The sequence below is a fragment of the Scyliorhinus torazame genome, chromosome 29 (assembly GCF_047496885.1).
Source record: "Scyliorhinus torazame isolate Kashiwa2021f chromosome 29, sScyTor2.1, whole genome shotgun sequence".
Lineage (NCBI taxonomy): Eukaryota > Metazoa > Chordata > Chondrichthyes > Carcharhiniformes > Scyliorhinidae > Scyliorhinus > Scyliorhinus torazame.
In genome coordinates this window covers 14,535,084-14,562,705 of record NC_092735.1, presented here as the reverse complement: position 1 = coordinate 14,562,705, position 27,622 = coordinate 14,535,084, and the positions used below count along the sequence as shown (strand labels likewise).

The 27,622-nt window shown below is 50.5% G+C and overlaps 1 protein-coding gene across 1 annotated transcript; it reads left to right on the top strand.

Annotated features, from left to right (window-relative positions):
* On the top strand, positions 1–26,856 carry slc16a8 (solute carrier family 16 member 8). Its single transcript, XM_072492094.1, has 5 exons — positions 1–240; positions 17,933–18,167; positions 19,717–19,860; positions 21,092–21,967; positions 25,022–26,856. The coding sequence occupies exons 2-5, from the start codon at positions 17,948–17,950 to the stop codon at positions 25,381–25,383; spliced, it is 1,602 nt and encodes a 533-aa protein (XP_072348195.1). The 5' UTR covers positions 1–240; positions 17,933–17,947; the 3' UTR covers positions 25,384–26,856.
* The last annotated feature ends 766 nt before the right edge of the window (positions 26,857–27,622 follow it).

Genomic DNA, 27,622 nt, shown 5'->3' with positions numbered 1-27,622 from the left:
TCTCGATAGCCAAAAGTCTGGGATTTTCTCATAAATCGGTTCATTCCGTGCCAAAGGGAGTGTTAACAAAGTGAGGTGACAGGCAGTAGCCAGCATTTGACTGGATCAGGGAGTCGCAGAGGATCACAGAGAGAAGGAGCCTGAAACTGAGCTGCGATCGGCTGGAGAATTTGCAGAACTTTGGGCAGCAGAGAGAGCGAGAGAGAGCGGGGACCCCCTCCACAGGGCAGCGCATCGCAGGTGAGTCAACCTCAACTCCATCGATGTAACTCCTTGGAGAGTGAGTTCAGCCAACTGGTCTTCAAAACCCATGAACCATTTCACTGCCAGCTGAAACCTGTGGGGTGGGATATCACTGCAGGTGGTGAGGATGAGAGAGACAATGGAGACAGCTCCAGAGTGAAGGTTTGAATTGAGTTGGGGGAAGAAGGTGAGAGTGGTGTCTGTCTGGTTCCCAGGATGTGTTTAGGTTGGAGGCAGCAGGGACTGTGTTCACCCACAGGGACAAGATCCTGACTGAGTAAGGACCCTTGGTCAGTGAGGCTCGGAATGAGGGCAGTGCCCAAGGGTACAGCCAACATCTGTGTCTAAATCAGATCTCCTTCCCTTTCATGTCACTATAATCCAGGAGGATTCTCTTCCACTCAGATTTCCCCTCCCGGGGTTTTCAGAGGGCTGATAAATCCAGTGCACAATCTGTGGGTTTTGGAGGGTTGTGTCCATGAGTCTGTTTGGAGTTTTCTGCTCCGCCTCCCCCGTCTCAACCTCACCTCAGTCTCTCCATGTGTTTGGAACATAAAATCCCGACAGTGCAGAAGGAGGCCATTCGGCCTGTCAAGTCTGCACCGACCCTTTGAAAGAGCACCCCATCAAAGACCATTCCCCCGCCCTATCCCTGTAACCCCATCTAACTTGCACATTCCTGGACACTAAGGGGCAATTTAGCGTGGCCAATCCATCTAACCTGCACATCTTTGGACTGTGAGAGGAAACCAGAGCACCCGGAGGAAACCCACGCAGACACGGGGAGAAAGTGCAAACTCCACATAGACAGTCGCCCGAGGATGCAATTGAACCCGGGTCCCTGGCGCTGAGGCAGCAGTGCTAACCACTGTGCCGCCGAATGAACATTTGACCCGTCACTGATTCTGGGGGTTTGACTCAGGGATATTCTGAGGACATCCCAAAACCGTTTGCGGTGTCTTCCTGGGATCCCGTTGCACCGACCGGATTCCGGGGAGAGCTGTTGCTTTTGGGGTCAGGAACACGGACAACATGTCCTGCTCAACAGAGTGTTGAGCAATCAGCACCTCGATGTTGGGCATGTTACTTTGGGAGAGGACACGGTTGTTGGAGGCAGCCTTTCTTGCTACTGGATTTGGAAGATTTTGCAAAGGCCCCTCGGGTCGTACTTCTTTCACTGCTTTGAGGCACCAGCTGTGGGTCTCCAAGTGTCCAAACAATACAGGAGCACCGGTATCACCGCTGTCAGTAAACCGTGAACTTTGTCCTAGCTTTGTGATCCTGGCCCTCGAATACTGTTTCTCTCAGTCAGCTCTCACATTGAAGGTGGTGATAGATTTTATTGTCCTAATCGGACTTTGTCAAGAGGAGGATCCCGAGATATGGAAAATGATCCATTTTCCAGGATCTCAACGTCGATCTTAATCAACGGGTGAAGGTGTTTTGCTGTGGAAGTTATTTGGAAGAAGACCTTCATTTTTGTTATTTAGTGAAAGGCCCATTTTCTCATTTGCCTCGGAGAAGTTAACAGTGACCTGAAGCTGAACTCCAGTGAGGAGCTAAGAGTCTGGACTGGATTCGGTCAACTTCAATTTGATCAATATGGCTGGGCTGCACTGGTCTGGACTGGACTGGGTCAGGTTTGATTAGACTGGGTCTTGCCTGTCTGGACTGGGTCAGGTTGGATTGGGCTGGGTTGGGCTGCACTGGTCTGGACTGGACTGGGTCAGGTTGGATTAGATTGGGTCTTGCTGGTCTGGACTGGGTCAGGTTGGATTAGATTGGGTCTTGCCTGTCTGGACTGGGTCAGGTTGGATTAGACTGGGTCTTGTTGGTCTGGACTGGGTCAGGTTGGATTAGATTGGGTCTTGTTTGTCTGGATTGGGTCAGGTTGGATTAGATTGGGACTTGCTGGTCTGGACTGAGTCAGGTTGGATTAGATTGGGTCTTGCTGGGCTGGACTAGGTCAGGTTGGATCGGGCTGGTCTGGGCTGGACTGGGTCAGGTTGGATTGGGCTGGTCTGGGCTGGACTGGGTCAGGTTGGATCGGGCTGGCCTGGGCTGGACTGGGTCAGGTTGGATAGGATGGGATCTTGCTGGACTGGGTTGGCCTTGATCAACTCTGGGTTACACCAGGCCTGTGCACTCTATTCCTGCTGTCCCTACTCACTCACTGACCAGCAGGGTCCAACTGAAAATATTTTAAAATAAATTGTAAATGACCGTGGGTTAATTGGGAAATGAGAATTTCAATGGGGACATTTCTGGTCAAGTCAGTCTCACAGCTCTCCTACTCCATTCCTTGGAGGCTGTCTCTCTCAAGATTTCTACCACCCTGTGGCAACGGGTCAAGGTGTTTTGCTGTGGAAGTTGTTTGGAAGAAGACCTTTGTTTTTGTATTTGGCGAAAGGCTTTCTCAGTCTCTTTCAACAAACAGCTATCCCTCGCTTCCATTGATTTCTCCAAGTTTAGAATAATTCTGCTTTTGTGACCATTCTCACCCTGACCATTATCTAACTCTGAACCAAGTTGATTGCAACCCTGATGTTTAATTTGACCCTGAGCTGAATTTCCGACCCATTGGTTTCGGACAAAGCTCGGCACAATGTCGAGGGCCGAAGGGCCTGTTCTGTGCTGTACTGTTCTATGTTCTTTGTCCTTTTTGTTCCCAAGATAGCAAACTTCCATGTGGGTAATAGGTCCTGACTTTGCCCCGACACAGCTCATGTGAGAACCTCACCCAAACCTTTGTTATCTCTCAACTTGGCTATAGCAGCACTCTCCCGGTAGCACTCGAACTTGCCCCATCTGAAAACTCGAACTCATCCAAAACCGTGTAGCTGTATCCTGACTCGGACCAAGTTTAATTCACTCATCAATCCTCTGCTCCATGCCCTGCCCTGGCTTCTGCTCCTGAGATACATCAATTTTAAAATTTTCACCCCTGTTTTCAAATCCTCCCAAAGGCCTCACTCTCCCCCATGTCTGTAATCCAACTCTTGGGCCGAGACTTTAGTTAAAATGTGTTCACTGACACTTCTGTGAAATGCCTTGTGATGTTTAATTATGTTAAAGAGGCGACACAACCCGTTTGCCCCAGGGAAATACTCGGGAAGTCGGGTGGCGGTGACCACGCTGAAGATATGGAGGTCATTTCAGCAGCATTTTAAGTTAGGGGTGGTGTCGAAGCTGATGTCGGTTCGAGAGAATCATGTGTTGAGCCGGCGAGATTGGATGCTAGGTTTCGGGGATGGGAGGAGTGGGGTGGTGATGGAAATGAAGGACTCACTCCTTTTTTTTTTTGGAAGGGCGATTTGCGAGTTTGGATGAGTTGGCAGGGAAGTTTTGGATTCAACGGAGGAAGGACTTTAAAGAAAGAACAAGGAACAATACAGCGCAGGAACAGGCCCTTCGGCCCTCCAAGCCTGTACCGGTCATGATATTAACCTTGGCCAAAACCCTCAGCACTTCCTTGTGCCGTATCCCTCTATGCAGGTGCAGGATTTTGCAAGGAAGGTCTTCCTGACTTTTCCAGTGACACCACCCTCCTCGTTGTTGGAGGGGGTATTGTTGGTGATGGGGTTGGGGGGGGGGGGGTCATCTCGGTGATTTATGGGAAGATTTTGGAAACGGATATGGCTTCTTTGGAGGGGGTTAAGGCCAAGTGGGAGGAGGAGTTGGTGGTGGCATTGGAGGAGGGGTTGTGGTGTGAGGTGTTGCGGAGGGTGAAGGCCTCAACCTCGCGTGTGAGGCTGGGGTTAATACAGTTAAAGGTGGTGCACAGGGCGCACCTGATGAGGTAGGGGATCGGCCGGTTGTTTGAGGGGGTGGAGGACACGCGAGGTGTGTAGGAGGGGCCCAGCCAATCATTTACATATGTCCTGGTCCTGCCCAAAGTTGGAGAAATTTTAGGGGTCATTTTCTCGCACCATGATGGCGATCTTGCACTTGGAGCCTAGTCCCCTGGGGGCCATATTTGGACGTCCCAGAGCTGTAGACAGAAGCGGGGCAGACACTTTAGCCTTTGCCTCGCTAATTGTTTGCAGGCAGGTCCTGTTGGGGTGGAGGTCAGCCTCTCCGCCAAGTGCCTCAGAGCGGCTGGGAGACCTGATGACGTTCCTGTATTTGGAGAAGGTTAAGTTTACCCTGGGGGGGTGACGACAACGACAATTGAGGAGTTCCACAAGAGATGGGGTCTGTTTATTCTTCATTTTAAAGAGTTTGGTTGCCGTCAGCTGCTAGGGGGGTGGGGGGAATTGCAGGGGGGTTAGTGGAGGGGTTTTAATTTGAGGTATTGGGGTGTTGGTTGATAGAGTGGGGGTGTCATTGTTTTTGTTGTTTTTGCATTGTTTTGTTTCATAAAATTCAAAAAAGAGGCGACACATTCTGGTTGGTATTTGCGCCCTGCGCATTCCTGCAGCTGTGTTGAGTGCTACTTTTATGAATAAATCTGGTTGGATTTTTGTGTTTGCAGTGTGTATCTTTATTTTATTTATTTACTTATTTATTTAAATTTAGTGTACCCAATTATTTTTTTCCAATTAAGGGGCAATTTAGCGTTGCCGATCCACCTAGCCTGCACATCTTTTTTGGGTTGTGGGGGGCAAAACCCACGCAAACACGGGGAGAATGTGCAAACTCCACACGGACAGTGACCCAGAGCCGGGATCGAACCTGGGACCTTGGCGCCGTGAGGCAGCAGTGCTAATCACTGCGCCACCGTGCTGCCCCTGCAGTGCGTATCTGTAAATTATGTAGAATGTAATGTACAGGCGGAATCAAGCCGTTCAGGCTAACTCTTCCATGCTGGTAATTAACTTCTTCCAACCCTATAAACACACACGGTGATGATTTTCTCACTCACATACTTATCCAGCTGTCCTTCGCTGTTCATGTCACAATTCTCTGGGTAATGCTCTTTAACTTGAATTCCTTATCAGATTTACTGGATTTACCTTTGATCTTTGGCCCCTAATTCTGGCCCTCCTCCCCTCGCACAAGTGGAAACATCTTTCCTGAGGCCGTTTATTATTTCCTGAGCAGTGTAGTCCCTCAGCATTTATTTGCACCTTCTCCGGTGCCTCTATCTCCTTTTGTAATAGATGGGAGACCAGCACTGTGCTCAGTGTAGGTTGAGAGCAAGATTCGATACGGAATGTACACCTCTCTTTTTCAATTTTATCCTACAAATGAACCGAAAAGGCTTTGTTTGCATTTTTATGAACCTGGGTCACTACTTTCAGTGATCTGTCCATCTGTACATTCAGATCCCTCTGTTTTTCTAGCCTATTTGCCTCTTTGAATTTAGCTCTTGGAGCCTAGCTTTCACTCCAGTAAAATACGCTGCACACTCTCCAAGGCTAATATACTTCTGCTAAACTGTGCTGTCCAGAACTGTTCACAGTTCTCCAGGTGTGGTTTAACTAGGGCTTTGTACTCCTGAATCTACGGAATACGTTCCAACATCTTCTAACCCAGTTCTCTGGATTTGGAGATGATGCATTTTTGGTTACTTCCTGATCTGCTCAGGATAATTATCTTTGTTCGTGAGCCATGATTGTGTTGAACGCGGAACAGTCTCAAATGGGCTGAATGGTCCACATGCTCATATTCCTTGTGTTTATATGTTCCTGTGAACCCCTCGATCAATCTAGCTGCAACTTTAGATCTGGCTGTTTTTGCCTCTAGAACAATGTCACTTTATATCTTATATCAGGACAAGGCAGCCCATTGGCACCCCATACATCCTCTTAAACATTCACTCCCTCCACCACCATCGCACAGTGACAGCCGTGTGTACCATCTACAAGTTGCACTGCAGCAACTCAGCAAGGCTCCTTCGACAGCACCTTCCAAACCCACAACCTCTGTTATCTAGCGGGACAAGAGCAGCAGATACATGGGAGCACCGCCATCTGGAGGTTCCCCTCCAAGCCACTCAACATCCTGACTGGGAAATACATCGACCGTCCCTTCACTGTCGCTGGGTCAAAATCCTGGAACTCCCTCCCTAACAGCACAGTGGGTGTACCTACACCACTCGGACTGCAGCGGGTTCAAGAAGGCAGCTCAGCACCACCTTCTGAAGGGCAATTATGGACTGGGGCTGGTTTAGCTCAGTTGGCAGATGACTGATTCGTGTTCAATTCCCGTACCGGATGAGGTTATTCATGAAGGCCCTGCCTTCTCAACCTTTACCTGGCCTGGCCTGTGGTATGGTGATCCTCTGGTTAAATTACCACCAGTCAGCTCATCCTCTCAAAGGAAAACTAACCTATGGTCATCTGGGACTATGGTGACTTTACTTTACGACATGGACTGCAGCAGTTTAAGTAGGTTAGGTGGGGTAATGGGAATACAGGGATAGGGCGCGGTTGTTGTAGACTTGATGGGCCAAATGGTCTCCTTCTGCACTGTAGCGATTCTATGATTCAAAGGACATTCAGTGACACCTTGACAAGGGGCAATTAGGGATGGGTGATAAATGCCGGCCTTATCGGGAAACCCACATCCCATGAATTAATAACTAACGATAAAAGAAAAGTCTTGTCAATAAAATTCTCAGCAAAGACATTTAAAAAATAAATATTTTAATTAAAATTTTAATTAATAACACAGGACATAGTCGATGATACATAGTGTAATGTAACCACAAAAAAACACAGAACTGAACAAGGCTGACACAACCTGTCATATAGTCGTTTCACAACTCCAGCTCCATTACCGGCTGATGCCGACTAATTCTTTAAAGTAGGAAATGAATTGCTGCGGCCTCAGGTAGAATCCCTCCACCGATCCCCTAATACCGCACCTGGCCTTTTCCAGATACAGAAACTCCATAAGGTCACCAAACAGGCCGAGGCATTGGGCGGACTGGAGGATGTCCATCCCAGCAGAACTCGCCTCCGGGCTATCAGCGAGACAAAGGCCAGAATGTCCGCTTCCAACCCAGTCTGCAGTCCCGTCGAGTCTGGCACCCTTAAAATGGCCACCAATGGACAAGGCTCGAGACTCAGATAGAGAATCGCTGACATGGACACAGTGGGGGCAGTGGTCAGCACTGCTGCCTCACAGCGCCGAGGACCCAGGTTCGATCCCGGCCCCGGGTCACTGTCCATGTGGAGTCTGCAGATTCTCCCCGTGTCTGCATGGGTCTCACCCCCACAACCCAAAGATGTGCAGGTTAGATGGATTGGCCACGCTAAATTGCCCCTTAATTGGAAAAAAGAAATTGGGTATTCTAAATTTATTTTTTAAATGAATCGCTGACATGGTGTTAAAGAAGGAGACCCATTCGGATCCCGGCTCTGGGTCCCTGTCCATGTGGAGTTTGCACATTGTCCCCATGTCTGTGTGGGTTTCGCCCCCACAACCCAAAGATGTGCAGGTTAGGTGGCTTGGCCACGCTAAATTGCCCCTTAATTGAAAAAAAGAATTGGGTACTCTAAATTTATAAAAAGAAAAGGAGACCCAAAAGGCCACCGAGAGCACCGCCCACATTTGTCCTCCACGTCCGCGAAGAACTCACTCAGCCTTGCCTTGGTTAGTTACTCCATGTACCACCCTGGGCTGAATCAGCCTAAGCTGTGCACAGGAGGAAGTGGAGTTCATCCTGCGAAGGGCCTCACACCTCTTCACCCAGTCTAGCTTCCCACCCACTTTGCTCTCACCCAGCGAAGCTCCCTCTGTTGACATGATCTGCCCATCGATAATTGACTGCTGCCCCCCTCAGATCCCGGCAGCAGGGTGGGCTGCGGGACCAAATGTCAGACAGGCCTCCCGGATAGAATTGGCTTCTGGAAGTAACAGAACAAGTGTGCTCCTGACAGCTGAAATTTAACTGAGAGCTCATCCGAACTGGCAAATCGTTCTTCCGCAAACACATCCCCAAGGCCCTTGAGGCCCTGTCCCCTCCACGACTCAAACGTCAGACTGAGCGGCACCAACAAATGATTGTCACAGATAGGGCCCAATAGCCACAAGCAGAGATCCCCTCCGCGTTCGAGGAATACTTCGCCAGGGAGAACGGGAACGAGGCCGTCACCAAATCCCGCAAACCTGAGCCCTCACATGAACCTTCCTCCATCTGACCCCAGACGGAATTCGGTCCCCCAACCACCCCAGCACCTTTTCAATATTGGCCGCCCAATAAAAGAGCAAGTTGGGTAATGCCAGACCCCCGACTGTGGGAACACCCTACAGATTCTCGTAGACTTACCCGCCCAAATAAAAGAGGTCAGTAACCTGTTAATCCTGTCAAAAACAGTATTAGGGAGGAAAACAGGGAGGCATTGAAACAAAAAGAAAAATCTTGGAAGAATGTTCATCCTAACAATCTGGACTCTGCCCACCACGGACAGCGGAAGGTTATCCCAGTTTTTCAGATCCGACTTCACTCCACTCACCAGACTGGTATAATTTGTTTTTAATGTATTTTATTATAAACATGTATCAAAACAGGGTACAGCAAATAATCACTCTGGGAAGCATACTTCCATACTTCCCAGCAATCAAGTATTCAGTCTGTACAACCTTTTCCCCTTTTTCACCCCCCCCCCCCCACCGCGACGAACAGCTCCTCAAACACGGTCACAAACATCCCCCACCTTTTCTCAACCCCCCCCCCCCCCCCCTGCAGAGCCCCTTAACTCATACTTTATTTTCCCCAACCGCAGGGGGGAGGGGGGGATGGTACAGGTCACCCAACCAAGCCGCTACCCCCGGTGGCGATGCCGACCGCCACTCCAGTAAAATTCGCCGCCGTGCAATCAGAGAGGCGAAGGCCATGACATCGGCCTTCCTCCTCTCCATAAGCCCCGGCTTCTCTGAAACCCCAAATATCACCACCAAAGGGTCCGGGTCCACCTCCCCCTCCACTGTCCTGGCTAAGACCACGAACACTCCCGCCCAGAATCTTCCCAATTTTCCGCAACCCCAAACATCTGCACATGGTTCGCTAGCCCCCGCCCACACCTCTCACACTCATCTGCTACCCCGTGAAATAACCCACTCATTCTCGCCCGAGTCATATGCACCCTGTGCACCACCTCGAACTGTATCAGGCTCACCCTTGCACAGGAGGAGGTTCTGTTTACCCTACGCAGTGCCTCACTCCATACACCCCAATTGATCTTCCATCCCAACTTGCCTTCCCACTTCTCCTTGATCGTCACCACCCGCTCGCCTGCCTGCTAGACTTGTATAATTTAACCTATGAAGTGTAGACCAATCATGGGCCACCCGGATACCCAGATAACGGAAACTACCTCTGGCAAGACGAAAAGGCAACTTTTTTGGCTCTCCTCGCTGGGGGATTAACCGGAAAGTATTCACTCTTCTCCAGGTTCAGTTTGTGCCCCGAAAAGGAGCCAAAGCTCCTCAGTAGCTTCATTGTTCCTTTGATATCAGGCGGCATGTGGCGCATTGGTTAGCACTGGGACTGCGGTGCTGAGGACCCGGGTTTGAATCCCGGCCCTGGGCACTGTCCGTGTGGAGTTTGCACATTCTCCCCGTGTTTGCGTGGGTTTCACCCCCGCAACCAGAGCAGGTCATCAGCGTACAAAGACACCTTATGCACCCCCCCCCCCCCCCCCCCCCAGCTTTAACCCCCTCCATTCCCCTGAAGACCTCAACGCAATGACCAAGGGATCAATCGCCAGTGTAAACAGGAGTGGCGCCAGTGGGCACCCCTGCCTCGTACCCCCTACCTCGAGCCTCTATTCAAGAGAAAGTACCCCGAGCTCATCGCATTACTAGAAACATTTGCCTTGGGTGATCTATACAATAGCTGAACTCATGAAATAAAGTTCTACCCATGTCCAAACCTTGTAAGCACCTCAATGAGGTACTCCCATTCTTCTCTGTCAAAGGTCTTTTCCTCATCCATCGAGATAATCACCCTGGTTCACAAGCTGAACAGGGTGGGATGATAACATTCAGCACCTGCCTATATTAGCAGATAAATGTCGTCCCTTGTTAGAACCTGTCTGGCCCTCTGCAATTACGTCTGGGACACGTGCCTCCAATCTCAGTGCCAGAAGCTTGGGGTCCACGTTCAAAATGGAAATGGGCTGATGTGATCCACATTCTGTTGGGTCTTTATCCTTCTTCTAAATGAGGGAGATGAAGGCCTGCGAGAGTGCATCGAGCAATGCTGCCCCAGGCAAGGAATCATTGAACACGCCTGCTATCAGTGGTAACAGCTGACCCGCAAATCTCTTGTAAAATTCTTTTTTTTCTGAACATGCTTTATTACAAACACGTGTGCAAAAAACAACATATACAAACCCACGGGGCGCAGTGGTGAGCACTGCTGTCTCACGGCGCCGAGGACCCAGGTTCGATCCCAGCCCCGGGTCACTGTCCTTGTGGAGTTTGCACATTCTCCCCATGTCAGCGTGGGTCTCACCCCCACAACCCAAAGTGGTGCTGGTTAGGCGGATAGGCCACGCTAAATTACCCCTTAATTGCAAAATAAAAGAATTGGGAACTCTAAATTTATTTTTTAAGAACAAAAAAAAAGTTGCCACTCAAGTGGATAGAGCTGTGAAGAAGGCCTATGGTGTGCTCACGTTCATTAACAGAGGGATTGAATTTAAGAGCCGTGAGGTGATGATGCAGCTGTACAAAACTTTGGTAAGGCCACATTTGGAGTACTGTGTACAGTTCTGGTCGCCTCATTTTAGGAAGGATGTGGAAGCCTTGGAAAAGGTGCAAAGAAGATTTACCAGGATGTTGCCTGGAATGGAGAGTAGGTCTTACGAGGAAAGGTTGAGGGTGCTAGGCCTTTTCTCATTAGAACGGAGAAGGATGAGGGGCGACTTGATAGAGGTTTATAAGATGATCAGGGGAATAGATAGAGTAGACAGTCAGAGAGTTTTTCCCCGGGTGGAACAAACCATTACAAGGGGACATAAATTTAAGGTGAATGGTGGAAGATATAGAAGGGATATCAGAGGTAGGTTCTTTACCCAGAGAGTAGTGGGGGCATGGAACGCACTGCCCGTGGAAGTAGTTGAGTCGGAAACATTAGGGACCTTCAAGCAGCTATTGGATAGGTACATGGATTACGGTAAAATGACATAGTGTAGATTTATTTGTTCTTAAGGGCAGCACGGTAGCATTGTGGATAGCACAATTGCTTCACAGCTCCAGGGTCCCAGGTTCGATTCCGGCTTGGGTCACTGTCTGTGCGGAGTCTGCACGTCCTCCCCGTGTCTGCGTGGGTTTCCCCCGGGTGCTCCGGTTTCCTCCCACAGTCCAAAGATGTGCAGGTTAGGTGGATTGGCCATGATAAATTGCCCTTAATGTCCAAAATTGCCCTTGGTGTTGGGTGGAGGTGTTGCGTTTGGGTAGGGTGCTCTTTCCAGGAGCCGGTGCAGACTCAAAGGGCCAAATGGCCTCCTTCTGCACTGTAAATTCAATGATAATCTAAGATTAATCTAGGACAAAGGTTCGGCACAACATCGTGGGCCGAAGGGCCTGTTCTGTGCTGTATTTTTCTATGTTCTATGTTCAAACCCACTCCACAAACTCACAGTCCAGTTTGTACAAATTTCCCCCTTCCCTCCCCCTCCCTTCTCCACTGCCCCCCGCCCCACGGTGAACATTTCCTCAAACATTGTCATGAACAACCCCCACCATGTCTCAAAGCCCTCAGCTGATCCCAACTCAAATTTAATCTTCTCCAACCGGCGGAAGTCGTACAAATCCCCCAGCCACCCCCGGCGGCGTATCCGACATCCAATTTAACGAGATCCTTCTCCGGGCAATTAGAGAGGCGGAGGCCACAACATCGGCCCCCTTCCGCTCCAGCACATCCGATACCCCAAAGGCCACCACCACTGGGTCCGGCCTGACCTCCAACCCCACAATTTTAGATAACGTTCCAAACAATGCCTCCCGGGATCTCTCCACCATCTCACAACCCCAGAACATGGTGCGCAAGGTTCGCAGCCTTCACCCACACGTCTCACACTCATCAGCCTCCTCTTGGAAGAACCCACTCATCCTCGCCCGGGTCATCTGCACCCTGTGCACCACCTTGAACTGGATCAAGCTCATCCTCGAGCAGGAGGAGGTTGAATTCACCGTACGCATCACCTTGCACCACAGTCCCCAGCTTATTACTCCCCCCCCCCACCACGGCAACTCCTCCTCCCATTTGTTCTTGACCCTGACCCCGCCACTTCCCCAATCACCCGTATATATTCCCAATCCTACCATCTCCCGACTCATCCAGGAGCAGCAGTTGCTACAATAGGGTGCACTCCGGCAACCTGGAAACAACCTCCACTCCTTTTGTGCAAAGTCCCTCACCCGCGAATATCTAAATTCACTCCCCCTCTCGGCAACTCGAACCTCTCCTGCCCACTCGAACCTCTCCCGCCCCTCCTCCAGACCTGCAAACTTCCGTCCCAAGTACAAGTCCCTCGCCCTCACCAGCCCGGCCTCCCTCCAGTTCCCATACATCCTATCCATCTCCCCGGCTTAAACCTGTGGTTCCCGCACAGCAGTGACAACACCGACATCCCCTCCAAGGCAATGTGTCTCCGCAGCTGATGCCACACCCTGACCATCGACTGTACCACTGGGCTCCCCGAATACCTCCCCGGAGCTAGTGGCAGCGGAGCCAAAACCCTCAGACTGGATCCCCGACATGACTCTTCATCTTGATCCACCAGCCCCCCCCCGCAACCAACCAACCATCGCCTGACCTTCTCCACATTCACTGCTCAGGTTCGGGAGCGCCAACCCCCCCTTTCTGTCTCAGCGTCTGTAGCAGGGCCCTCTTTACCCTCGGCACCTTCCCTGCCCATATAAACTCTGAAATCGCTGTCTCTGGAAAAAGGCCTTAGGGAGAAAGATCGGGTGGGCCTGGAAAACAAACAGGAATCTTGGCAGCACATTCATCTTTACCACTGTGGTAGTATGTATTAGCGGTCATGTGGGACTGGAAGCCCTAATGTCATTGGCTGCACCCTCTCTGCCAACATCAGGTGTAATGTATCCCATCTCTTGTAAAGTTCGATGGGAAATCTGTCATCCCGGAGGTTTCCCCGACTGCTTCAGCCCAATGCCCTTCAACATCTTTTTTCTTAATTCATTTATGGGGTGGGGGCGTCGCCGGTTAAGCCAACATTTTTGCCCCACCCTAGTTGCCCTTCAGAAGGTGGTGGTGAGTTCCCTTCCTGAACCCACTGCCGACCATGCGGTGTAGGCACACCCACTGTGCTGTTAGGGAGGAAGGTCCAGGATTTTGACCCAACGACAGCGAAGGAACGGCCCACTCACCACCACATATCGCCCATTAGTGTCCAAAACGATCCTAGTGACCGATAGAGGGACCCGTTTATTGATCAGAATTACAGATCCTCGAGCCCTTCCATCAAAGCCCGAGTGAAACACCCGGCTCACCCATCCCCTCTGCAACCTGGTCTCATCCCTAACCCGCAAGTGAGTGTCCTGCAAAAACACCACATCAGCATTTAGATTATTTAGGTGAGCTCTCAACCTATTCACTGAGCCACCTAATCCCCTTACATTCCAGTTGACCAATCGGATAGGGGATCTCCCAACCCCCCGCCTCACGGAATCGGCCATTTCCACCGCAAGGGACTACCCAGTAAATATTCAGAAAACAGGTCAAGGGCCCACCCAAGATGGCTGCCACATACCCTCTCAGAGTAAAACAAAATCAGTTCTATAGTTTCACAAAGAAAATCCCCCTTTATCCCCACAACCAGAAACAGATTTTATCAGCGAATATCAAAAACTACCTACAGGATATCGCAACATCCATCCCACGCCATAGATCTTATCCAATACGGTTAACTGACTCGAGTCCATGTTTTACAATGACGGTATCCGCTCCTCTGGTGTCTTGAATAGAAATCTTTGGACTCATATGTGACCCGCAGCTTTCCCAAATCGAACTCCTCTCTTACATAGAGCAGCCTGAACCTTAGTAAAGGCTGCTCGCTTCCTCACCAGCTCGGCTCCCATATCTTGGTAAATCCTCATGAGATTACCCTTCCACTTCAACTCACGGTTTTCTTTGGCCCATTTCAGGACACTCTCCTTCTCCCTAAAGCCGTGAAAGGGAACAATAAATGCTCAAGGTGACTCATTTAGTCGAGACTTCTGTCGTAGTGTTAGATGGGCCTTGTCCAGCTCCATGGGGACGCAGATCTGACCTCACCCACCATCTTCTGAAACATCTGTGACTGGGATTCAGTGGGCTTCTGGCCTTCCACCCACTCTGGCAACCCCGCGATTCAGAGGTTCTACCTCCTTGACCGATTTTCTAGGTTGTAGACCTTGACCTTCGATCATTTGTTTAGACCGGCCGCCACCACCATTCTCGGCCTCCAACGCCGCGAGCTGCTCACCTTGCGCAGTCAGGGCTTTCTCCACTCCCTCAAGCACCTCATTGTGTTTCCTTACTACTTTGACGGTTTTGTCGAGTTTCTTCTGAGTGCCTCCTCAATCGATTGCAGCAGCCTCTCTGACATCACTTTCCAATGCCTTTCAAAGTACTTCTCAAATTCCCTTTCAATCACCCCCGTCTGCCGTTACCAGGGAGGCCTTCGTCGACAAAGCTGCCTCCGCCATTTTGTTTGTTGATGGACTGCACGAGGCCTCCGGTTCCATCAAAGAATTGTATTTTGTGGTATTTTTTCCTCCATTTAATCGACGACGGAATCCTATGCCAACGATCAGAAGCGTCTTTCTGTCAAAATGTCTCGGAAAATCGGGCAAAAGGGCCTAGAAATGTTCGGGTCTTGACCGGAGCTGCCTGGTGTGCGGCCTCCTCTCACATGCCGCCACCGGAAGTCCAGCAAAGATATTTCTGTAATTCAGTTTTAAATTAATGATCGAACCTGACTGACTCTCCAACCAGGGGAAAATCTTCCCTCATTCGTGATCCAAGCTCTTCATAATCGGAAAAGAGGCCAGTGCCTCTGTGTTTCACCATTTCTAACCCATCGGTCTCTCCTCGCAGATCGTGACGCCCATCTTCTTCTGGAGCAACTCATCTTTGCCCAAGATCTTTATTCCAATGTTGGTTCTGGAAATTGTGGCTTTGTCGCAAATGCAGAGTGGGGTTAATATAATTGGATGTTTGAAGCACAGTAATTCTCTCCAAAGACTCAGGGTTTTGTCTCTTTTCCAAGATATCAGATTTAGATTCAGAAACCGCACAATCGATCATTGAGTCACAAACACTGGTTTCATTTGCCACTTGTTTGTCTAATTCTCTAATGCTGATTTGCATCTTCATTAAAACCACTGCTTCGGGGCCAGATTGAGATTACACTAACACCTCTGGCTCTTACACCTAACTCCCTACTTCATTGCAAAACTGCTGAGTACCGACTGCGCAAGAGATTAAAGGCAGGAATTCAAACCTGAATCCCAGGACTCTGTGTTGAACTAATGAATGTCACAAAATGCTGTTCTGTCAGCTTTGATCAATCTCTCGCTCCTTCCCTTCCTCTCAAGTATCCTGAGTTTATTAGCTCTCACTCCATCAAACACAACTCAATGATCTGCATCCATTACTTACGCTCGACCAATGGCATTCCAAAAAGGAGAAAATTATGGGATATCAGTGTCGCCATTCTCCGACCCCACGTCGGGTTGGAGAATCCGGGGGGGGGGGGGGGGGGGCCGCGAGAATTGCGCCACGCCGCCCTGGTGCCGGCTCGCCGATTCTCCGCCGCCGATTCTCGGGCGCCCGCGGGATCGCTGCCGCGCCGGTCAGGGGCCGTTGAAAGCGGTCCCTCCGGCGATTCTCTGGGCCTCGACGGGCCGAGTGTCCGCTGAGATCGGCCGACTCCCGCCGACGTGGGTTACTCTGGTCCCACCCAGCGGGATCTGATAGTTCTGTCTGCGGGGGGGGGCCTCCACGGTGGCCTGGCCCGTGATCAGGGCCTACCGATTGGCGGGCGAGCTGGTTCCATGTTCCTCCAAGCCGGGCCCCTGTAGGGCTCCGCATATTGCCCGGGGGCCGGCGCGGTGACGGGAACCCACGCCCACACGCAGACTCGCGCCGGCCGTAGTGCACATGCGCGGACTCCCGCTGCCTGGGGAAAGCGGGCAGCATAATCAAAGATCCCTCCCACCCGGCTTATTCACTCTTCCAACTTCTTCCATTGGTCAGGAGATACAGAAGTATGAGAACACGCACGAACAGACTCAAAAACAGCTTCTTCCCCGCTGTTACCAGACTCCTAAACGACCCTCTTATGGACTGACCTCATTAACATTACACCCTGTATGCTTCACCCGATGCCGGTGCTTATGTAGTTACATTGTGTACCTTGTGTTGCCCTATTATGTAATTTCTTTTATTTCCTTTTCTTTTCATGTACTTAATGAGCTGCTCGCAGAAAAATATTTTTAACTGTACCTCGGTACACGTGACAATAAACAAATCCAATCCAATGTGCTCTGTATTAGACCGTGTTGGTGAGGGGGGCCTGTTTCATATCTGACAGCATGAAGAAAAATTCAAATGGGGAAAGTGTTTAACAAATAGTTTGCTGTTCACCGACCTCATGTGTATCCCTCTGTACCCAATACTTCATGTATCATCACATACCACCCCCGTGTATCTACCTCCTCGATACCCCTGTGTATCACCATGTAATGTATTCCTGTGCACCCCAATATTCACACCCCTCTATCTGCCTCTCAGATAACCCCCATCCCCCATATTACCATGTGTCTGGTTTGTGTATGGGTGGATCAGGTTGATTGTGGATAGGTCTAGGTTGGGTATGGATGGGTCTGGGTTAGGTATGGATGGGTATGGATTGGGTATGGATGGGTATGGATGGGTCTGGGTTGGGTATGGATGGGTCTGGGTTGGGTATGGGTGGGTCTGGGTTGGGAATGGGTTGGGTATGGATGGGTCTGGGTTGGGTATGGATGGGGCTGGGTTGGGTATGGATGGGGCTGGGTTGGGTATGGATGGGTCTGGTTTGGGTGTAGATGGGTCTGGGTTGGATATGGATGGGTATGGATGGGTCTAGATTGGGTATGGATGGGTCTGGGTTGGGTATGGATGGGTCTGGGTTGGGTATGGATGGGTCTGGGTTGGGTATGGATGGGTCTGGGTTGGGTATGGATGGGTCTGGGTTGGGTATGGATGGGTCTGTGTTGGGTATGGATGGGTCTGGGGTGGGTATGGATAGGTCTGGGGTGGGTATGGATAGGTCTGGGGTGGGTATGGATGGGTCTAGATTGGGTATGGATGGGTCTAGATTGGGTATGGATGGGTCTAGATTGGTTATGGATGGGTCTAGGTTGGGTATGGATAGGTCTGGGTTGAGTATGGATGGGTCTGGGTTGGGTATGGATGGGTCTGGGTTGGGTATAGATGAGTTTGGGTTGGGTATGAATGGATCTGGGTTGGGTATGGATAGGTCTGGGTTGGGTATGGATGGATCTGGGTTGGGTATGAATGGGTCTGGGTTGGGTATGGATGGGTCTGGGTTGGGTATGGATGGGTCTGGGTTGGGTATGGATGGGTCTGGGTTGGGTATGGATGGATTTTGTTTATTTATGGATGGGTTTCTGTTGGTTAAGGGTGGGTCTGGGTTTACACCAATGGGTCTGGGTCTCTCTCCATCACTGACTGTCTGTATTTAATTGCTTGCTGAAAGTGCTTCTTGTTTTTCAGATTCTGTTTTTTTAGATGGGTAACCCCAGACCAGGAACCTCACCAACGGTCAAACCCCCCGATGGTGGATGGGGATGGATGATCCTTGTTGGCTGCTTTGTGATTACAGGATTTTCCTATGCATTCCCAAAAGCCATCAGTGTGTATTTTAAGGAGCTAATGCATGAATTCCACATTGGTTACAGCGACACTGCCTGGATCTCCTCCATCATACTCGCCATGCTCTATGGCACAGGTGGGTTCTCAGAGATCAGTCTGTGGCTCAGTTCCCTGGGGAAATACTAGTCATTTAACTGAATTCCCATGAATCAGGCATTATGAAGGGAGAAAAGGATTGCATTTATATAGTGCTCTTTGCTGTGGCCAATTTGTGCATGGCAAGATCCTACGAACAGCATTATGTTAATGAGCAGATGCCCCCTTTTTTTGTGGTGTCCATTGAGGGTAAATATTGGGCAGGACACAGGGGCAAGGGACTGGATACGGGATTCAGAACGAACACCCAAACTTCGTGACATGGGCTGTTACTGCTCCCGCTGATGAACTGTCGGAGTCTGTTCCCCGTTCACTACCCAAATCTCCTAATCCCCTTGTGTTCTTTTTTCAACCCAAGAGGACATGATTCCCAATAAGTACAGAGAGGAAAGGGGAGCAAAATGGTTCAGCTCCAGCTGGAGAGTTGTGGCTCCATAACATGAGGAAAGATGCAGAGATTTATGGAACAGTACCAGGAATGATTAACTTGAATTATGTTCAAGTTAGCACGGTAGCATTGTGGATAGCACAATTGCTTCACAGCTCCAGGGTCTCAGGTTCGATTCCGGCTTGGGTCACTGTCTGTGCGGAGTCTGCACATCCTCCCCGTGTGTGCGTGCGTTTCCTCCGGGTGCTCCGGTTTCCTCCCACAGTCCAAAGATGTGCAGGTTAGGTGGATTGGCCGTGAGAAATTGCCCTTAGTGTCCAAAATTGCCCTTAGTGTTGGGTGGGGTTACTGGGTTATGGGGATAGGGTGGAGGTGTTGACCTTGGGTAGGGTGCTCTTTCCAAGAGCTGGTGCAGACTCGATGGGCCGAATGGCCTCCTTCTGCACTGTAAATTCTATGATAATGTGGAAAGATGAGAGGAGCCAGGGCTGTTTTGCTACCAGTAACCAGAGCAGAAAGATTGAAGGTAATTGGAAACATACAGGGGTGGGGGGATAGTGGTTTGCACTGCTGCCTCACAGTGCCAGGGTCCTGGGTTCAATTCCGGCCTCGGGTGACTGTGTGGAGTTTGCATGTTCTCCCCGTGTGTGCGTGGGTTTCCTCCGGGTGCTCCGATTTTCTCCCCCAGTCCAAAGATGTGCAGGTTAGGTGGATTGGCCATTCTAAATTGCCCTTAGTGTCCAAAAAGGTTGGGTGGGGTTACGATATAGTGTGGCCTTAAGTAGGGTGCTCTTTCCAAGGACCAGTGCAGACTCGATGGGCCGAATGGCCTCCTTCTGCACTGTAAATTCTATGATTCCATGATTCAATCTCCACCTTTAAAAACCACCCCATCTCTTAGATCAAGCCTTTGGTCACCCTGCCTTGTCTGAGTGACAGTGGCCATTGTGGTTGGTTTGTTGTTAAAGGCATTGGCGGTGTTGAACTCCCTGTACATTTGGATCTCAACCGCCCCCAGGAAGCTCCACATGATATTAAGTCAAACCCTAATCTTGTTGAATATTTCAATGGCTGCTCACGGATTGTGTCTGGGTGGTTGTGGGAGGCCCCAGGCTTCACTGGCTCTGCTCTCTCGTCACAGGCCCCGTGTGCAGCATTCTGGTGAACCGCTATGGCTGCCGGCCTGTAATGTTGATCGGCGGTTTACTGGCCTCCACCGGGATGATCCTGGCATCGTTCTCTGCAAACATCACCCAGCTCTACCTGACTGTGGGAGTGGTCACAGGTATGGTGGCATCGGTAAACCAAGAAAGGCTGAATGCTTAAAGATTATCGGGCAGTCTGAACTTTTTTTGTGATATTTATTGATTAGTTGGAGTGACCTTGCCCCACCCTCACTGCCAACTCTGTAAAACACCTAGTGATCCCAAGATCGCTCAGGATGTCCTTATGGATGTGCCCCAGTAAATCAGGAATGTTGAATGGTCCGGGATATACGATCCAGCACTGGGAATGTGACCTCCTCAGGAACTACCCTCCTCCTCTTCAAATCCATCATTATCACCTCCCATGGGCGGCACGGTGGCGCAGTGGGTTAGCTCTGCTGCCTCACGGCGTCGAGGTCCCAGGTTCGATCCCGGCTCTGGGTCACTGTCCATGTGGAGTTTGCACATTCTCCCCATGTTTTCGTCCCCACAACCCAAAGATGTGCAGGGTAGGTGGATTGGCCATGCTAAACTGCCCCTTAATTGGAAAAAATAATTGGGTACTCTAAATTTATTTATTTAAAAAAAATTATCACATCCTGCCTCAAACCAACCCTTGAACCCTCCATCCTTGCAATCGCCCATCCCAGCACCCACCTCCCTTTTCCTGGCGAATGTCCAAGAATCTGTTGTCACCTCCCAAATCTCTGCCGTTCTTTCCCACAACCCCATCCACAATTCCCCAGAGCATTGCTCTGGGGACCCGGGGTTTGAATCTCACGGGAAACTAAAGGCTCACTGATCACTTTTAGGGAAGGAAATCTGTCGTCCTTACCTGGCCTGGCCTACATGTGACTCCAGACCCACAGCAACGTGGTTGATCCACGCCCTCAGAAATACATTAGCAAGCCACTCAATTGAGGGGCCGTTAGGGATGGGCAATAAACGCTGGCCAGCGATACCTATCACTGATGAATGAATTTTAAAAAAAGATAAAGACCTGTGGTCTCTCCAGACCATCCTGCATTCTGATAACTTGAGATTCACAATATTATACACACCTTGGTCACATGGATGCAAACAACCCAGACCAATTTGCGAAATTCCGCTCCGACCCTTCAGAAACGACTCTAGAAGCTCGTTAATAACAAATGAAAACAAAATGCTGGGGAAAAAAAACTCAGTGGCCGGAATTTTGCAGCCGTTCTGGGACTTTCCAGTCCCTCCGTGGACCATCTCCACTGCCGCGCAATCCAGCCCAGCAGCACTGCTCCACCTTTAAAGGTGACTAATTATCTCTGTCTCCTCCAGGTCTGGGATTGGCCCTGAATTTCCAACCCTCTCTCATCATGCTGGGCAGATACTTCGATAAGCGGAGACCGCTCGCTAATGGGCTAGCAGCTGCAGGGAGCCCGGTGTTCCTCACCGCCCTCTCCCCATTTGGACAGGTCCTGCTGGATTACTATGGCTGGAGGGGGGGCTTTTTCATCATGGGGGGCTTGTTACTCAATTGTTGCACGTGTGGCGCTATCATGCGGCCCCTTGAGAGTCGGACAGGAGGCAGCAGAGACAAGTCTGAGGCTAAGGAGATGCTTCCGGCCGCCAAGGCCGACTTCACCAGCTTGGAATTGGAGAATTACGAACAGGGTGGGACCAGCAACAGCACCAAGGAGAGTGGCAGGAAGAAAGGGGCGAGCAGGAAGAGGCAGAAACTGCTGGATTTCAGTGTATTCCGGAATCGAGGCTTTGTCATCTACACCATCTCCAAGTTCATCTTGGTACTGGGACTTTTTGTACCTCCGATCATGATTGTTAACTACGCCAAAGACACGGGCGTCCCTGATAGAGAGGCTGCCTTCCTGCTCTCCGTCATTGGCTTCATTGACATCTTTGCTCGGCCACTGAGCGGGGTGGTGGCCGGTCTGGACTCTGTCCGCCCTCGTGTTGCCTATTTCTTCAGTTTCTCGATGCTCTGCAATGGACTGACGGATGTACTGAGCGCCAAAGCAGCCACGTATACCGGGATGATCGCTTTTTGTGTTTTTTTTGGTGTGACCTATGGGATGGTTGGGGCTCTGCAGTTCGAGGTTCTGATGGATATCGTTGGTTCCCAGAACTTCCCCAGTGCCATCGGATTGTTGCTGCTCATTGAGGCCGTCGCTGTGCTCATCGGACCCCCGTCAGCAGGTCAGTGGACAACAAGAGGTCAGATAACAACCACCCCTGATACCCTACACCCCGATACCCCCATACCCGATACCCCCATGCATACTCTCCAATACCCCCACTCCACTACCCCCACTCCAACTCCCTCATACCCAATAGCCCCATACCCAATACTCAATACCCCTACACCCAATATCCCCATACCCAATTCCCCTACACCCAATAGCCCCATACCCAATAGCCCCATACCCAATAGCCCCATACCCAATAGCCCCATACCTCATACCCAATACCTCCATACCCAATACCCCCATACCCAATAGCCCCATACCCAATAGCCCCATACCCAATAGCCCCATACCAAATAGCCCCATACCCAATAGCCCCATACCAAATAGCCCCATACCAGTAGCCCCTTACCCAGTACCCCATACCCAATACCCCCATATCCAATAGCTCCATACCAAATACCCCATACCAGTAGCCCCTTACCCAATACCCCCATACCCAATACCCCCACTCCAATACCCCCATACCGAATACCCCATACCCAATTCCCCTACACCCAATACCCCATTCCAATACCCCCATTCCAATACCCCTATACCCAATAGCCCCATACCCAATAGCCCCATACCCAATAGCCCCATACCCAATACCCCCATACCCAATAGCCCCATACCCAATAGCCCCATACCCAATAGCCCCATAACCAATAGCCCCATACCAGTAGCCCCTTACCCAATACCCCATACACAGTAGCCCCTAACCCAGTACCCCATACCCAATAGCCCCATACCAAATACCCCCATACCAGTAGCCCCTTACCCAATACCCCCATACCCAATAGCCCCATACCCAATAGCCCCATACCCAATACCCCCATACCCAATAGCCCCATACCCAGTAGCCCCTTACCCAATACCCCCACTCCAATACCCCCATACCCAATACCCCCACTCCAACACCCCCATACCCAATACCCCCATGCATACTCTCCAATGCCCCCACTCCAACACCCCATACCCAATACCCCCATACCCAATACCTCCATACCCAACACCCCTATACCCAATAGCCCCATACCCAACACCCCCTTACCCAATACCCCCACTCCCAACGCCCCCACTCCAAACACCCCCACTCCAAATACCCCCACTCCAAATACCCCCACTCCAAATACCCCCACTCCAAATACCCCCACTCCAAATACCCCCACTCCAAATACCCTCACTCCAATACCCCCATACCCAATACCCCCATACCCAATACCCCCATACCCAATAACCCCATACCCCCACTCCAACACCCCCATACCCAATACCCCCACTCCAATACCTCCACTCCAACACCCCCATACCCAATAACCCCTTACCCAATAACCCCTTACCCAATACCCCCACTCCAATACCCCCGTACCCAATACCCCATACCCAATTCTCCCACACCCCCATACCCAATATCCTACTCCTAATACCCCCTCCCAATACCCCCTGCATACTCTCCAATACCCCTACTCCAACATCCCCATACCCAATACCCCCACTCCAATACCCATTACCCCCACTCCAACACCCCATAATACCCCAACACTCAATACCTTACTCTCCAATGCACAATACACTCCTCTCCAATACGACCACATGTCACTCTCCAATACCCACACTCTCCAATACACTCACCCTCAATAGCCCCATACCTGATACCTCACTAATTCCCAGCCCAAATCTCCAATGCCCCTGTACCTCCCCCATCATTCCATCCCAATACTCGCCAATACGCAAACCTGCATAGTCCCACTCCCCAGTCTCTCCGTTAACCCCACACCTCAATACCTCCAATACTCCCACTCTCCAGGTCTAGTTACAAGTGAGCTCATCCAAGAATTTGTTATATAATTCCGCTCGCTGCATTGACCAACGTCTCTGCAATTGTGACTTTCTTGAATGCATTGCGCTGATGTAAAATACGTGATTTTCCTGGCCCCGGGGACAGGAGAGGAGTGGAGTGGGTGGGTAGGCAGGAAGATTCCCCTGGGTGGGGGCAGGAATCTGGATTGGCCCTCCACTACAAGGACGCAAGCCTGTATATTCAGGACTCCAAGGAGGGGGCCATTCAGAGTGTTTGCTGGCATTTTGATGGCGCTAGTCTGGTCCCTGTTGCAAGTGGAGGCTGGCAGCATGATGGAGGCTCATTCCTTGTGCCAGTCTGAGATGTGCCAGGCTATCAGAGCCAGAGGCTTCGTTCCCCCAAAATGTGAGGACGTGGTGCAGCAGGTTTCTCTTGGGGCCCAAATGGAGGAGTCCCCCATCAACCAAAGGGGCCTGTCTACCTGGCCCCTCTTTTAAAAAAAAAAAAGTACTTATTTGGACTCTCACGAAAGGCGCCACCACAATTAATTGCCTCATATTTTATCTACCCGGCTTAGCAGTGCCCACTTCTCTTGATGGGGCTGCCCTGTACTTGGCTCAGCGGCAACTGGAGCCCATCTGCCACCATTGGGTGGCATGGTGGCACAGTGGTTAGCACTACTGCCTCACAGCTCCAGGGTCCCGGGTTCAATTCCGGCCTCGGGTGACTGCCTGTGTGGAGTTTGCACGTTCTCCCCGTGTGTGCGTGGGTTTCCTCCAGATGCTCCGGTTTCCTCCCACAGTCCAAAGATGTGCAGGTTAAGTGGATTGGCCGTGCTGAATTGCCCCTTAGTGTCCAAAAGGTTACAGGGATAGGGTGGAGACGTTTGCTTAAGTAGAATGCTCTTTCCAGAAGCCGGTGCAGACTCAATGGGCTGAATGGCCTCCTTCTGCACTCTAGGGATTCTATGTAAATTAATTGGATGGCCAACTTGGAAAGCAGCCAGTTAAGATGTTGCATCCAGGAAGACAGCTCTCCCGCTCTGGCTCCCACCAAGTGCGGGCTGAGGACCCCCCGTTTGATTCCCAAAGTCGGGGTCCCGAAATGTGCCCCGCCCAAAGTTTCTGATGTTGAGGTGGGCAACTGGGTGGTCAATTGTTTCTGGGTAGAGTTTTGGCTGGAGGCCTGAAGACAAGGTTGAATCTCGGACTCTTCTCCCCCCAGGCTACCTGGTTGACACTTACAGGAACTACGAGCTCATCTTCTACATGGCGGGATCGGAACTCATCCTCTCTGCCGTCTTCCTGTCAGCGGCCTTCTACTTCTGCCTCAAGCGTGGCCAGCCCAAAAGCCAGCGGGAAAGTGTGGAAGTGGAAGACGCCGGCTGTGGAACGGCAGCAGGTATGGAGCGAGACTACCCGCGGGGTCTGAGCACAGGCCCCGCGGATGAAGAATCCCTGGACCAGAGGCTGAGTGGAGTAGAGAGGGACCAATGGGATGGCAGCAATGTGAGAGGCGCAGACAGTGAGGTTGCAGCACCAGCAGAGTGCTCCGAGCAACACTATCACACTCATTCCCAGGGATAATCTCTGTACTGGAAGCAAACTACTAAAGGTTAGCCCTCTCCCTTTACCTTCCTTTGCCCCTCTCTCAATCCAGTTCTCTCTCCTTCCCTTTTTATCCCTCCCTCCGCTCTCCCTTTCTCATCAAAATTTGGCAATAAATACTTTGCTGGCCAGTGAATGTCCTATCTGTGCAATGCTCTGCCTACTACTCTGCACATCAATGAATATCCTGCTATCTTCCCATTGACGTCTGTTACTGCCCCTGGCTCTGTGCTGCCTTTACAATTGCCCCTCCATGTGCCCCTTCCTCCCCTTGCCTTCCCACTTTCACTCTCTTGATCCCTCTCCTTTCCATTCTCTCATCTTTTTCTTTGGACTGTAGTTCCCTCACCTCCCTCGTGTCCCTTTTCCCTCAACCCTCTCGTTTCTCTTGCCTTTCCCTCATGCCCCATCCCATCTCTCATTTCTCCCTGGCCCCTCCTTCATTTCCTTTCCCTCTCTTGTTCCCCACGCCCTCTCCACCTCATTCCCTTCCTCTACCTCCTCTCTCTCCTCCTATCTCCCTTGTCTTTCCCTCTCCTCCCCTTCCTCTCTCTCTTAATCCCTCTCCCTCACTTTATCATTTTTCCGGGTCCCTTTCCTCGCTCATGCTCTCTCCTTTTATACTTTTTCTCTCCTCCCTCTCTCCGGGAAGTGCTCTTTCGGAGGGCCAGTGCAGACTCAATGGGCCGAATGGCCTCCATCTTCACTGGTGGGATTCTATGGATTCTGCTGCTCCATTTCCCTCTTCTTCTCCCTCCCATCCTTGCTTCCCTCCGGTTTTCATCTCTCTCTCTCCCACCTTTGCTCCCTCACAATTTGGTCTTCACCCAGTTCGTTTCTGATCAATACACACGGCCCTCACAGTGACATTATGGCTGTAAGTTAAAGGAAATGTTCTTGGTTGAATTTGAGAGGGATATTTTACAATTAATGGCTGGAGAGAGAGTAAGAAATGTTTAAATGATGCTTAAATAAGAACAAGTAAGTTGTGAAAGACCATTGGGCAAATCTCAGCGATTCAGAGAGTCAAACCAATCAAATAATGGGTTAGGGCTGTACAAGCGTAGTGCAACTATTACGGTTATTAGTCACCATGGAACTTTTATAATGAGAGTGGGTGTAAATGGGAGATCTGTAAATGTCTTTCTGTGGAACAGTGAGGACAAGTATGTTAGAGTCAGTGTAACTGAGAATGTGAGTGAGTGATTGAGGGGAAATGAGCGTAAGTGTGAGTGTCATTAAGTATTCGCTAAATCAGCCATATCCTTGAGCGCCATGAAATGAAATGAAAATCGCTTATTGTCACAAGTAGGCTTCAATGAAGTTACTGTGAAAAGCCCCTAGTCGCCACAATCCGGCGCCTGTTCGGGGAGGCTGTCACTGCATCGAAAGGAATATATTATATTAAATTGTTCTTGATTGACTTCCATCTCAATAAAAACCTCAACAATTGACTTTTGTTGCAAATATTCATTTTGAAGTGGAGATGCCGGCGTTGGACTGGGGTGAGCACAGTACGAAGTCTTACAACACCAGGTTAAAGTCCAACAGGTTTGTTTCGATGTCACTTCGACATCGAAACAAACCTGTTGGACTTTAACCTGGTGTTGTAAGACTTCGTACTGTATTCATTTTGAAGTGAGACGCTCGATGCCAGAGTGTTACTGCCCCCTGACGGGGACTCCTTACAGCGCAGAACCATCTTCTCCATGTCCCAGATATGCAGATGGGAATCTACTACATGAGGGTGTAATAGAAACTGTCCTCCCTAAATAGCTGTATGAAGCGGGAGGAAGGCAGGGAACTTATAGGTTGTGAGTTGAGGGGGAACCAAATATCCAAGAATATAGAAATCAATAAGTAACAGTCACAGGCCAATTGTTCCAGTGAGGGGAGGAAATCAGTCATGCTCACCACTGTACCGCCCCAGATTAAATTTAACACAAGAAAAAGAGGGTGGTAATGGATTCCAGGGGGTGTGGAATCGATTCCAGGGCAGACTCGGCGGCACAGTGGCCAGCACTGCTGCTTCACAGCGCCAGGGACCAGGTTCAATTCCAGCCTTGGGCTCGCTCCATACCTGCTGCCGTTCCACAGCCGGCGTCTTCCACTTCCACACTTTCCCGCTGGCTTTCTGGGTGGAGTTTTCATGCTCTTCCCGTGTCTGTGTGGGTTTCTTCCGGGTGCTCCGGTTTCCTCTCACTGTCCAAAGATGTGC

Excerpts from the sequence above, each read along its gene's own strand:
- slc16a8 (XM_072492094.1), top strand. The coding sequence starts at position 17,948 with ATGGGTAACCCCAGACCAGGAACCTCACCAACGGTCAAACCCCCCGAT. Across the intron at positions 18,168-19,716 it reads CGCCATGCTCTATGGCACAG|GCCCCGTGTGCAGCATTCTG; the intron begins GTGGGTTCTCAG and ends CTCTCGTCACAG. Across the intron at positions 21,968-25,021 it reads CATCGGACCCCCGTCAGCAG|GCTACCTGGTTGACACTTAC; the intron begins GTCAGTGGACAA and ends TTCTCCCCCCAG.